Raw genomic sequence first — 12,530 nt, forward strand, 5'->3', positions numbered from 1 at the left:
AGCAGTGATGTTTCTGATGACACAAACTATTCTAATCTTAACCGTCGTCTTCTTTTAAGGCACCGTTTCGGTTGTTACTGGATAAGAAGTAGCTACCAGGAAGTTCTGCATCCGCTCCAGGAATGTAAATATGCAAACTTTGATATTTTCTCCTTCTAACTTAGACAATCAGGCGCCGTATGCAGCTGTTGGGTCATTTGACTGTCAAATCATCTTGTTCTTTTCTCTGAAGAGCTTCTTTACAAATGTTTCACACTGGACTGTAACACTTTGCATATTTTAATGTGTGCAGACATTTAATCTTTACCTACTGAAAAACTTTTTCTCTGTTTCAAAAGATTTAATTTACAAACAGAAACTAAATATCAATGTTTTGGTTTAAAAACCTGTTCGCTTGGCAGCATTTGACTCATCGAGGAAGTTTATGAATAGGTGCTATAAAATAAAGAAGGAAGTATTAAAACACACATTCACACGCAGATATGGACAAATGTGTAAATAAATAAAATGTTTATTCCAGTGAAAACACTTTGCTTCACTTTCTGACTGTATTCACCACAGAGGACTTTGACAAGTTTCTCCTGAGATTTGAAGGTGAATGTTGAGGTAACTTGTTTCCCCAGTAAAGCAGAAAACATACTGGCAATTCTTTATGACCACCCAATATCTGAGAATCCAACCATTCATGTTAATAATAATGCCAAACACAGACATGAAACTCTGAAAAATGACTTCAGTCAACGGCTGAACACAACCGGAAATGTGAAGATCAAGCAGCTGATTGTTGGCATGTTGGGTCAAATGAAAGGTTTGAAATGTTTCGCAGCTTTTTGGCCGTCTTTGGGATTTTCTCTTACAGCTATTAAACTGTCATAATCAATGCATACGACAGATAAAAGCCATTGAAGAAATGGCTTCACACTTTTGGAGTTTAAATAAAGTTAGTGTCAGAGCTTATGACCTTTTACCTCAATTCCCGAATATCCAAAAGAGTCCAATTTTCCCAGGAAACCCTTTTACAGTTTAGTGAACCATGAAACATTTTAGGAAACCTTATCCCATCTTCTGCTTCCTGTTCAAACATAAAAATAAAATTAGGAGGCGCTGATTGGGTTTTGATATTTTCTAAGCTCAACCCGCCCTAAAAACCCAACGAGGCAGGAGAGAAAACATTCAGAGTCCTGCTGTGTCTGAAACCTCAGTTTGACATGATAATAATGACAAACCGTCTGTATAACGTAACACCCTGACAGTGTTTGCTCTTATCTTGTCTCACTGATTTAAACTATTACAGGCCAGAGCTGGAAAAATCAATCTTCAGGCTTTGTGAACTGAAAACGACTCCACCTTTTCTCCCACTTATAGAGACTAAGATATAAAAAATGTCAAAACAAGTCGTCACTACTGAGGGTCAAAAAGACAGGTGACTGTTTATCATCCTGGCAGCTGGATGGGAACCAACCTGAGACTGTTCTCCTTTTTCTCAGTCAGGTGTCAGTGAGAAGTGAGCAGATCTAGATTTGCGTGTTGCTTCCTCCTAAACTGTGGCGTTTTGTTTCCACATCATCCAAAACCTGCAGGCTGCCACCAAACGAGCTCAGAAATAAATGACAAACCAAATGAAAACCTTTTTCTCTCTTTATTGAGCAATGTAGGCAAGTCTTTCTGCTGGTATGGTACATTTTAGTAAAACATACATAATTTAGCTGATTCAACCCACAACAAAAGAGCGATAAAGAAATTTCTACACATGAATAAAATGATCAAGCTGTTTTACAAACATTGATCCCATTACAGTTACATGATTATTGTATTTGCCATAAACATTAGAGTTGGTATATTCCGTCATCTACATGAGATAAAATAAAGAATCGAAGCTTAAATGGAAATAATATTGCAATATATATTAGTGCTAATTACACGGAAAAGCAAACAGATGTATTAAAGTTTACTGAACTCTGCAGAGCTTCCACAGATGTAAAGCCAAACTCCAGCATGTAGCGGCTCAGTGAATCTGGTCTGGACTCTGTGGAGGAGAGTCATGGATTCAGAGACGCTGTAGAAGGACAGAACACCTGCTTCATGGTCCAGGTACACTCCGACTCTGGAGGACTGAGGAACCGAGATGGAGGTCGCAGTGTTGTTGTACCAAAACGTGAAGCTATTTTGGTGACAATCTAAAGCCCAGGATTTGTCATTTCGACCAAATCCACATTCATTTCCTGCTCTGCTGATATCCTTGCATGCAGCGGCTACATAAGCTCCTCTTCCTCTCCACTCCACCTCCCAGTAGCAGCGTCCAGTCAGACTCTCTCTGCTCAGGACCTGCCACCATGAAGTGAATCTGTCTGGATGACTTGGATAAGACTGATGTTGATCCATCGCTGTAACCTTCCTGTTCCCCTCTGATAACTTTAGATAACTGTGAGCTGTGTTTGGATCCAGGTTAATTTCACATGAATATTTTAAGAAATCATCTCTGGTCTTTGGTTCTGGTTCTGACAGTAGAACATCCACCTTAGTGACCATCAGTGAGATGTTTGTCCATGAGTCTCTCAGGACGTCCTGTAGTTTGTCTCTGAGCTCTGACACAGCTGCTGTCACGTCCTCAAAGTGTCTCAGAGGACGGATGTTGATGCTGGATGAGTGTGTCGACTCCCTGAGTGCTGGCAGTGAGGGGTAGTTGAGGAGAAACTGGTTGTGATCCTCTGTGTGTGAGAGCTGCTCCAGCTCAGCGTCTTTCCTCTTCAGCTCACTGATCTCCTGCTCCAGCTTCTCCTGAACATCTTTGACTCGACTCACTTCAGTTTCCTGCTGGGATCTGATCTGCTGCTTCACATCAGAGCTTCTTTTCTGGAGGAGACGGATCAGCTCAGTGAAGATCTTCTCACTGTCCTCCACTGTTTTATCAGCAGAGTGATTGATGGCCTCCACCTCCTGTTGAAGCAGCTTCACATCTTTCTCTCTGTCCTGGATTCTCTGCTGGATGTTTCCTCGTCTCTCCTCCAGCTCTCTCTGCCTCTCAGTCCTTTCTGCTGCAGCTGACACTGTGTTGTGGCCTTTATGTTCATCCATTGAGCAGATGTTCTCCTGGAGGTTCTTGGACGGCTCCACCAGCTTGTGTTTCTTTAAAGGAGCCACATCATAATGAGGCTGAAGGTGTTCCCCACAGTAAGAAACCAAACAGACTAAACAGGACTTGATGGCTTTCAGTTTTCTTCCAGTGCAGAAATCACAGGCCACATCTTCAGGTCCAGCATAGCAGTGATCAGCAGGAGAAGCTTGGTGGAGTCCAGTCTTCTTCAGCTGCTCCACTAAAGCTGCTAGCATGGTGTTTTTCTCCAGGACAGGTCTTGGTGAGAAGGTCTGCTCACACTGAGGGCAGCGGTTGCTTTTTTCCTCTTCATCCCAGTGGGTTGTAATACAGTTCATACAGTAGCTGTGTCCACAGGGAATCGTCACCGGATCCTTCGGTAGATCCAGACAGATCGAACAGCAGAAAGGGTCCTGTTTCATCTGAGCTCCTTTCTGCTCCATTTCTGCTCCGACTGATGGTGACTCTGTGGCTCTTCCTCAACACTGAGCTGGTATTTGCAGAAGTTTTGGTTCCTATTTACAAATTATTTGACTGTGCAAAGTGAATGAACATTTCCAGCTCATAAATGCCGCAGTATGTTAATGACTCTCATTTGCACATCTCACTTGGAGAGAAAGAGGAAAATATGTTTTAACAGTACCACTGTGTCTCGGAGAAAGAAGAAGAACCATTAAAAACATCCCATTCATTTAGGGAATTTGATGTTCTGGTTTCTGTTTAAAGCTTTGTTTCCGACACACATCATCAGCTGCCAGTCATTTATTAACATGATAAACATTTGATTGAACTTTCTTATAAGCCCATCCAGTAATACTGAGTAGTTCTGGCAGCATCCACACTTCTCTTGGAAAATGGAAGAGATAAACAGCAGCATGTCCTGTTTTTTGTGAGGTAATAAATCAACTTCCTTGATGCCATCAGGAAGTTTTTATCAATAGATGCACAGAATTCCTCCCACACCCAGATTTTAGCCTCCACAATGGCCACCTGCAGCTCCTGGTTGGTGCCTGTCGGTTCAATGCCCAGCTGGTCATTTTTCTAACTTACTGCAGATCGTGCACACCACTTTCACTCAATCTGGATGGTTTGGAAGGTGTATCTGCAGAGCAGGTCCTCTATGAGGGCTCGTTTTCAGCGAATAAAGGACAAAAGTATCTGTAAATAGGAATGGCGATGTGTCCAGGGTGAACAGATGCATAAAGTAGAAAAGCTACACTGCTTCCTCAGTCGTCGTCTGACAACTTTCAAAAGCACAACTGTAATTTAGCCGTTAATGGCTCCGTCACCGCTGGAGTCCACTAAAGGTTTCCAACGAACCTCTGGGCTCAGCTCGTTCTGGAAGGCGTGGCACGGCCAAGGCCAACAAAGATGGCTCCATTCTGGAGACCACTTGAGTATTTTCAAAATAATGTACAAGAAAATTAACTCAAAACTCACTTTTCATTAACAATGTTTTTTAATTATATGGGCATCACATGTTAAAATCATTAAGATTGAAATCAGTAGTTTCTTTCACTCTGAAAAGCAACAATAAACCAGTGTTTATTTAGGCATCATTGTCCCACAGCAGTGATTTCAGTGATCCATTCAGATCTAAATTAATAAAGTTTCAGCAGAAGATCTTGCAGTCTTGGCATTTTTAGTGACCGTTTCTGCAGCAGCGATGTGTGTTTCTGTTCTCTTACGTGTTTATTATTGTACCAGGAAGCAGCTACAGACTGAAAAAGCTGTTAGTTATCGGTGAAGGCCTCAGCAGTGGAGCTCGGCCATCCTCTCAGGCCGAGACGACTGGCAGGTGGAGGGCGGGGTGAAGACTTTGGGGTCGCTGATGCCCAGCTGCAGGCTGAGGAAGCGGGTGGAGGTGGTGACGGTGCTGTTCTTGGTGTAGGTCTCCTGCACCGGGTAGCAATCCTTCAGGGTGTAAACGCCAACCCAGGTCTCATCTGGAGGAAAAAGAGCAGAAGACCAGGAGATGAGGGAGAGTTCAGCTGTTCATTCTGAAGTCTGTCACAGTTTAAACAGGATCTACAATAGAAAATTCAGCCTGTGAGTTTTCAGATCCGGTTCCATCTGCAAATGTCGCCCTCTGCTGGTGGACTGATGAAATGCAGGCTAAAGAGCAAAATGCTACAAACATGCTGGGAACTGCAAAAACACAACATGCTGCCAAGTATTTATAGTTTAGTTTCTAGTGTAAATGTCTTAGTGCACTTGAAATAAGACAAAACTAACTTACAAGTAACTTTTAAGAGATGTATGAGCTTGTTTTAAGACAATAATTCCTTTGTTTTTATGAAAAAGCTCTAGTTAATTTTAACAGGACATTTTTCTCATAAATTTATCTGCCAGTGGAACTGGTACTTTTTCACCAATATTAAGGAATTATTGACTTCTATATCTTGCTGAAATGTTAGTTAGTTTTGCCTTTTTTAAACTGTTCTAAGACATTTCCACTAGAAACTTGACCAAAATAAGATTTTGTGTTTTTGCAGTGCACATTTGAACTGTTCTGTATTATTTCTGTTATTATATATTGATTTGTTTTAGCTCAGTTTGGCGTCGTCTGAGAAGCAGCTGGTTCTGAGCAGCAGCTGGTTCTGAGAAGCAGCTGGTTCTGAGCAGCTACAGTGACTCAGCATTTGGTTCATTTTCCCAGGTTTTGTTCAGCCTTCATGTTTTCTAGTCGTGGCGCGGCGTTCTCACGCTGACGAGCCGGCTTCCTGTCCGACCACTCCTGCGCCTCCACGTTGTCCCCGGGGCCTCCGATGAAGTATTGATCCTCAAAGGTGGAGTTTTTCGGGATGTCGAAGGGATCCCAGGCCTCGGTCAGAGCCACCTTAGAGCACTGTTTGGTCTTCTGGTCGATCTGGAACATCACCTTGCTCTGGTACAGGTAGATGTACTCAAAAAACCTGCAAATACACGAAAATAAAGGAGTTTTGTTGTGGAAACATTAGTTGTCTGCAGTGCAATATATATTTTTTGGAGAAGCTGCATGTTTTTATTGAGAGCAGTGATGTCAAACCGAGCTGCACTCAGCAAACTAACGCAGATTAAACAGGCTGAGCCTTTGTTTATCAGCCAGACGGCGTTTCACAACTCAGAGTTACAGACTTTGTGCTTGTTTACTTATGCAGAGCCGCTGATTATTAGACAACAGATTCTGCAGAAACGCAGCCAGCAGACGTCTGAACGTGGCTTAATGTGAGCAGAATAAAAACTAAAAAGGAACCCAGGTGATAAACATGTATCACTATCAACTAAAGACTTTGCTTATATTGTTGTAAGTGATTAATAATAATCAATAAATCAGCTATACTTAACACCAGCTTAGCTATTTTTCATTTGGGAAGAAAATGAATTAGAAATTAGATTAGTTTTATATATTTTTATTTGATAAACTTCAACTTATTCACTTTTCCTCCTGTAATAATAAAAAACTTTTCACTGTAACACATAAAAACAACAGATGTTGTTTATTGAATTACACAATTCAATAAAAAAAGGAAGACAACAATAAGAACAAGATAAATATAATCAAAAGAAAGATTAAAACAAAAACAAACTCCAAACTATAGGCAAAATAGTCTATTTATTTTCCTCAAAAAATAAAAAAAATTGAGCAATTTATTAATTATTATTTATTACCTGCAACAAAATTAGCAAATTCTTAGTTCATATTAAATCATATAACAATAATAATAAGCTCATCTCAAAACAAGGCTTCTGATACAGTTATTATTTCGATTGATTGACCTTTTTTATGGAGAAATTTAAACACCCAAAGCGATCAAAGTTCATAAAATAAAATAAATATTGACCAATAATTCACAGCAGGAACCTTCACCAGGACGTTCTGGGAACTTATTGGTAATTTCCATTCAGTGAAAATGTTTCTAACTGGTTGATTTTTAAATTTGTCTCCAGTATTATCACTTTAAAATAACTGTATTTTGGTCGCTGTGACAGAATCAGTTCAAGTTCTTGTTTTAGTGCTGATAATTATAGATTTTAGTGCCTCATATGTGGGATTAGTTATAACTCTGTTCTGTTTCACAGTGGAAAATCTGGTGAACAAATAAAAGTTTTTGGAGAAAAAAGATTCATATTTGAAACGTGTCTGTTTCTCTCAGACAGATTAATTAAACCTCATCTTGGTTTACGACTAATTCATGTTTAATAGTATCTCCATCTAACAATTATTAATGAATCAACTCTGAAAGAAAGTGTTTATGTACTACAATGTAAATAAACATTATATTAAATAAACCATGTTTATTTATAAATATTGTAAATAAACCTTGTTCCTTCTGTTCATTTCTAAAAAAACAGGCTTGTTTTTTTATTCTTCAATAATATTCCAGGATTTTTTTTTTTTCACAATCTGGAATATTTGTCATATGTTGCTCTGCTGGTTATGCAATGTGTGAATAAATACTGGTGTTTATTATAATAAACTATAATTTACTATTGTTGATAGGAGCTTACAGGAAATGTATATTTAAAAACATCCATCCATCCATTTTCTTTCACCCTTGTCCCTCGGTGGGGTCGGGAGGGGTGCTGGTGCCCATCTCCAGCTAACGTTCCGGGCGAGAGGCGGGGTCACCTTGGACAGGTCGCCAGTCTGTCGCAGGGCAACACAGAGACACACAGGACAAACAACCATGCACACACACACTCACACCTAGGGGCAATTTGAAGAGGCCAATTAACCTGACAGTCATGTTTTTGGACTGTGGGGGGAAACCGGAGTACCCAGAGAAAACCCACCATGCACAGGGAGAACATGGAGACTCCATGCAGAAAGACCCCAGGCCGGGAATTGAACCCAGAACCTTCTTGCTGCAAGGCAACAGCTCTACCAACTGCGTCAATGTGCAGCCCCCTATTTAAAAACATTTAAATTAAAATTCAAAAATACTTTATTGATACTAAAGGAAAGTTAAATGTTATAACTCATATTTATTTCAACTCAAAAAATATATTGACTTCATAAGTTATTTATTTCAAACTTTATTACAAAAACGGGACAAATAAGCAAGAACAAAAACACAAACTTGCTCAGTGACAATGGAAATATCACTTGATCAACCTTATTAAATAATTTTGGTCTTTTTTAGATACTTTAAACTGATACTTAAGGGTAAAAAAGTGTATATATTAATTTCAATTAGTTAAAATAAAAGCATTAGAATGATTTTTATTTTTTGAGCATTTACAATAGATTAAAACTCAACCATGACTTGTTTGTACCTCTGACACGGAGTGTGTTTCTTGTGCTGCTGCAGGACCCGGATCCGCTGGTTCTGGCCGTCGTAGGAAACCGCGGCCCGGCTGTTTCTGCCCGTGCTGTGGTCGTACACCACCCACTTTCCCTCCCACTGCAGCGGGGCGTCGCAAGGCTCGGCCACCGGGGAGGCATCCAGGCGCGGGAGGCCGAACCCAGATACCCCGGCGGCGGCCACAAACACTAGCAAGAGTCGGTGCATTTTGCCCGGAGTCCCGTTATTCGCTCCGGTGGTTGTTGATGATGGAGGCCCTCTGCAGAGGCGGCTGACAAGTTAACCTAAATAAGCTACAGCGCGACTTCCGGGACCGTTATTCAGCTTTCAGAATAAAAGCATAGACTAGGGGAAAAAATGCCGTCATCAATTAAATAAAATAAGAAAAAGTCAAAATTAAAAGGTGTAAAAAAGGTTCTTAAAAAGGTATAAGAACATCTTGAAAAAGAAAATTGTTTAGTCTTTAATGAGAAAAATCTGAGTGTAAATGAATTAAGAAAGTGTGTGTGTATAATTTTTTTAAAGGTGTTTTAAATAACACCTTCAACATCAGAGAAACTGGTGTGTAGTTCTATCTAATATTCCATCCATCCATCTTTTAAGTTATTGAAAATAAATAACTTCATAAATATTTTAAAATAATGAAAAAAAAAATTTCTACTGTAGTTCTTATTTTCGCCATTAGGGGGCAAAAGTTCCCCAACAGTCTTCTGTCCGGCATCACGCTGCTGCGCGAAGAGATGATGTCACTTCCGTGGGTGCCGACAGAGAGGGACAACATGGCGAAAAAACAACGTGGGAAAGGCGCCTCTTTGCAGAAAAAGGCAGAAAATGAAAAAGCTGCCGATAATTTCCAGTTGGCGCTGGATTCTAGCGACGACGACGCGCCGGAGGAAGTAACCTTTGAGGACTCGAAGGCCCGGGCTGTGGAGAGCCTGAAGCTGGCGCTGGAGACGGCCAAAAGGTGGCTAACATTCAGTTAGCTCCGAAGCTACACCGAGTCACAGAACTCCATCCAATACATTTCACCTTTTAGAGCTTTACCTGATAAATAACCGGAATTAAGACTGAAAGATCAACTTTACAAGACAGTCAAATATATTTCAAGTTACTCGTTCCATCGGCAGCGTCTAATTTAACTTATTTTATTAATAATTAGAAATGTGTTAAACTCGTGTTTAAACTTATAGGAGTTTGTTTAAATTGTTTTATGTTTCCAGAGAGAAGGAGCTGCTGAAGGAGAAGAGGAGGAAGAGGCAGGAGTTTTTCCAGGAACAGAAGGTCTGTTTAACTTTTTTCTTCTCACGTGTTTTTCTTTTGCATCATAAATAGTTAACATTTTATATAAATTGGAGTTCACTTTTACTCCATTACTGCAATCTGGTTCACAAACCTCCATTGCGGGTCTTGTTAGATTAGAAATACAATATTTATTCAGTGCTATATTATCTGATTTATTATTAGATTTAATGTTTTATTTTGAAAAACTAAGGGATAAAAACCCTACAACATACTTTATTAAGAAAAGTGCATTCATTCATTCATAATGTCAGCACATGATTTCAGGAAACTTATGATACTGAAAATTGTGATAAACATCTTAATTTTAACTCCTTCAGTTTATTTTTCAATTATTTTTTTAAAACAAAGCATTTTTGTAGAGAATAAAGAAACTTTTAATAAATGTTTTAAACATTTATTCCGTTGTCCTGACAGAAGAAGAAACTCCTCTCAGCCGATGTGTTGGAGGAAATCGACTCGGTTCCTTCAAAGTGAGTCGACGTCTCAGACTCATTCAACCGTTTGTCGTTTCACTCGACGTTTAAAATGTTCTTTTCCTCTCAGGAAACAGAAACAGGCTGACGATGAAGGTACGGTATAATCCTGTTGGATTGTAAATATTAATGTCTATTAATCACTAATTCATGTTGTTCTCACTCAGATGAAGAGGAGGAAGAGAAGAAGAAGACAAAGAAACCCTCAGGAGTCAGAAAGTAGGAACCAAACCTGTTAGTCTGATGATAGGTGAAAACATTTGTTAAAAGCCAGGAGGTGAAATGAGGAACTCTCCTCCATCCCAACAGATTTCTGCTCATTTTAATTAAATCAGATCAGATTAATGTCTTTCCTCTGCTGCTCTGCCTCGCAGCCTGAGGGGCAGCTACACGGTTTCCACGGTGACGGATCGAGAGCAGAGCGACTACCAGCGGCAGGCGGCGGAGGATTTCATCCAGTCCAGATTGTACGGACCGGGAAGCTGCAGGAGCTCGAGTAAGACGACGATCCTGTCAGACTTTAGTGATTCAAACCAGATTCATCTTCTGACATGAATCCTCTGACGGCTGTTTTCAGTTTTTATTTGGTAAAACTTATAAAAGTGCAAGCTACACTCTGTGGCAGAAGTCTGCAAAGACGATGATCTGTCTCAATTTGAGCTTTGCTACAGAAACTTCCCGCCTCGTGTCTCTGGGGCGTCCATCTGGACGTCCCGCCGGGGACACGGTGGGGACATCCGCCGCCTGACCTCCAGACTCTCAGGCTCACGCTTTGTTTTCCTCCTGCCAGATAACGAGATGCTGTCCCTGCGGAACAAGACGAGGGCGGATAAGAGCGCAGCCGTGCAGTTTGTTAAAAAGGACTGGGGTGCGTTCAAGAACATGATTAACGAGCTGCAAACATTGTTAAAAAGTCAATAGTTCTGGGTTTTCCATTATAGTTTAGTTTTATTTTATTGTGACTTTAGTTTTGATCAGTTACATGTTGATTAGTTCCAGTTTAGTTTTTATTAGTTACATGTTGATTAGTTCCAGTTTAGTTTTTACTAGTTGTAGCACCATTTAGTTTATTCAGGCTGGGTAATGTTTAGGTGCGGAATTAAAAAAGGTTCAGGTTTTGTATTCTGATCATGTTTACACCGACGGGGTAATGAATAGCAAAAAGTACAATTTTCAAAACTTTGTTCAACTGTTGAACAATAAACTCGTAAGTTTTACTTTAACTTCTGCTGTTGCCATTTTGGAGGCCGTAAGCTGACGTAAACCGGTTGTGTTGGGAAAAATAAATCAATTTCAAGACAATTTGAAAGATTAATAAATCGACTTAAACACAAAATATATTTAATCTATAATTTGGTTTCATAAATGCATGTAGTTCTAGTTAAAGTTTTCCCCATTAATTACCATTTTTATTTAAAATGTTTTCTAATTTCCTCTTGTTCTGTTTAACTATAAAGACCTTAATTTGACCTGCTCTGATTTTTGCAGCCTGTAAGGAGAAAGCTAAAGCAGAGAAGATGAAGAAGAGGTGGATCCACAAGCAGCAGATTCCCACCAGCTGACCGGAACGTCAGGAATCATCCAGCATGGCAGAAATCTGGAGGAAGAATCTGATGGAGCTTCTTCACTAGAACTGAAAGTTTCAGAGAAACGAACCAGGATGGACTTTAAGCCTCGTTTCAGGACCATGGAGAAAAGTTCTGTTCATGACATGTAAATATTTAACAATAAAGGTGAACTTTATACTTTGTACTTGATTAAACATTGAATGTTTAATCAATGGAAATTATTTGTCCTCGCTGGTCAGTGCTTCACATATTCCTGCTGGTACTATAAACCAATGTAACCTAATATTTCATATTACTTTAAATCTTCCAGGGGTATGAATAATTTTGGACTCCATCTTTGTTTTTTCATTCCAGCATTGATCCAATCGATGGTTAACGTGTCACAATAATCACCTGATAAATTAAAATCAGCTCAATCATTTCCATTGAGTAATATTTAAGTTTACAGAATCATTATTTAGTTTGTTTTATTTCATTGTTTTTGGTTGTAATATTTTCCAGCTTTCAGAGCCTTTGAGTGAACTTACATGGTCATTATCAATATATTACTTGAAAATGGTCTCTAAACATTAACATAGTTTATCACAATCATTTCAGGGACAGTTTTATTCTATCATCCAGCATCTTTATCGTTAAAGGACTTGTTCCGGGTTATTACTAATTCATAAAGTTTTTACTAAAAATTGGCTCAAAAAGTTTGGAAATATTGCAGCAGCAGCATTTTTGCAAATATTAACCTTCAGCACTAAAGTTAGAAAACTACAGGAAAATGTTAATATTTCCTCTTAAACAGTTTTATCCATCA

General features: G+C 39.5%; 3 protein-coding genes across 3 annotated transcripts; 1 reads left to right on the forward strand and 2 right to left on the reverse strand.

Annotated features, from left to right (window-relative positions):
• Window positions 1–1,626: 1,626 nt before the first annotated feature.
• Window positions 1,627–3,588, reverse strand: LOC145547882 (tripartite motif-containing protein 16-like). The gene has a single exon (XM_081597815.1). It carries the CDS (start codon window positions 3,535–3,537, stop codon window positions 1,942–1,944), a length of 1,596 nt encoding a protein of 531 aa, XP_081453941.1. The 5' UTR covers window positions 3,538–3,588; the 3' UTR covers window positions 1,627–1,941.
• Window positions 3,589–4,534: 946 nt separating this feature from the next.
• epdr1 (ependymin related 1) lies at window positions 4,535–8,671 on the reverse strand. Its single transcript, XM_008434802.3, has 3 exons — window positions 8,354–8,671; window positions 5,801–6,009; window positions 4,535–5,040 (listed from the first exon to the last, which is right to left on the reverse strand). The coding sequence occupies exons 1-3, from the start codon at window positions 8,587–8,589 to the stop codon at window positions 4,847–4,849; spliced, it is 639 nt and encodes a 212-aa protein (XP_008433024.1). The 5' UTR covers window positions 8,590–8,671; the 3' UTR covers window positions 4,535–4,846.
• Window positions 8,672–9,107: 436 nt separating this feature from the next.
• nol7 (nucleolar protein 7) lies at window positions 9,108–11,946 on the forward strand. Its single transcript, XM_008434800.3, has 8 exons — window positions 9,108–9,346; window positions 9,603–9,663; window positions 10,099–10,154; window positions 10,228–10,253; window positions 10,325–10,376; window positions 10,532–10,653; window positions 10,948–11,025; window positions 11,646–11,946. The coding sequence occupies exons 1-8, from the start codon at window positions 9,123–9,125 to the stop codon at window positions 11,717–11,719; spliced, it is 693 nt and encodes a 230-aa protein (XP_008433022.1). The 5' UTR covers window positions 9,108–9,122; the 3' UTR covers window positions 11,720–11,946.
• The last annotated feature ends 584 nt before the right edge of the window (window positions 11,947–12,530 follow it).

The sequence above is a fragment of the Poecilia reticulata genome, chromosome 17 (assembly GCF_904066995.2).
Source record: "Poecilia reticulata chromosome 17, P_reticulata-male-v2, whole genome shotgun sequence".
Classification (NCBI taxonomy): Eukaryota; Metazoa; Chordata; class Actinopteri; order Cyprinodontiformes; family Poeciliidae; genus Poecilia; species Poecilia reticulata.

Coding starts and splice junctions, on each gene's coding strand:
- LOC145547882 (XM_081597815.1), bottom strand. CDS start 3,537: ATGGAGCAGAAAGGAGCTCAGATGAAACAGGACCCTTTCTGCTGTTCG.
- epdr1 (XM_008434802.3), bottom strand. CDS start 8,589: ATGCACCGACTCTTGCTAGTGTTTGTGGCCGCCGCCGGGGTATCTGGG. Junction 6,010..8,353: donor AAACACACTCCGTGTCAGAG/GTACAAACAAGT, acceptor GTGTATTTGCAG/GTTTTTTGAGTACATCTACC. Junction 5,041..5,800: donor CAGGAAGCCGGCTCGTCAGC/GTGAGAACGCCG, acceptor TTTTTCCTCCAG/ATGAGACCTGGGTTGGCGTT.
- nol7 (XM_008434800.3), top strand. CDS start 9,123: ATGATGTCACTTCCGTGGGTGCCGACAGAGAGGGACAACATGGCGAAA. Junction 9,664..10,098: donor AGTTTTTCCAGGAACAGAAG/GTCTGTTTAACT, acceptor TTGTCCTGACAG/AAGAAGAAACTCCTCTCAGC. Junction 10,155..10,227: donor ATCGACTCGGTTCCTTCAAA/GTGAGTCGACGT, acceptor TTTTCCTCTCAG/GAAACAGAAACAGGCTGACG.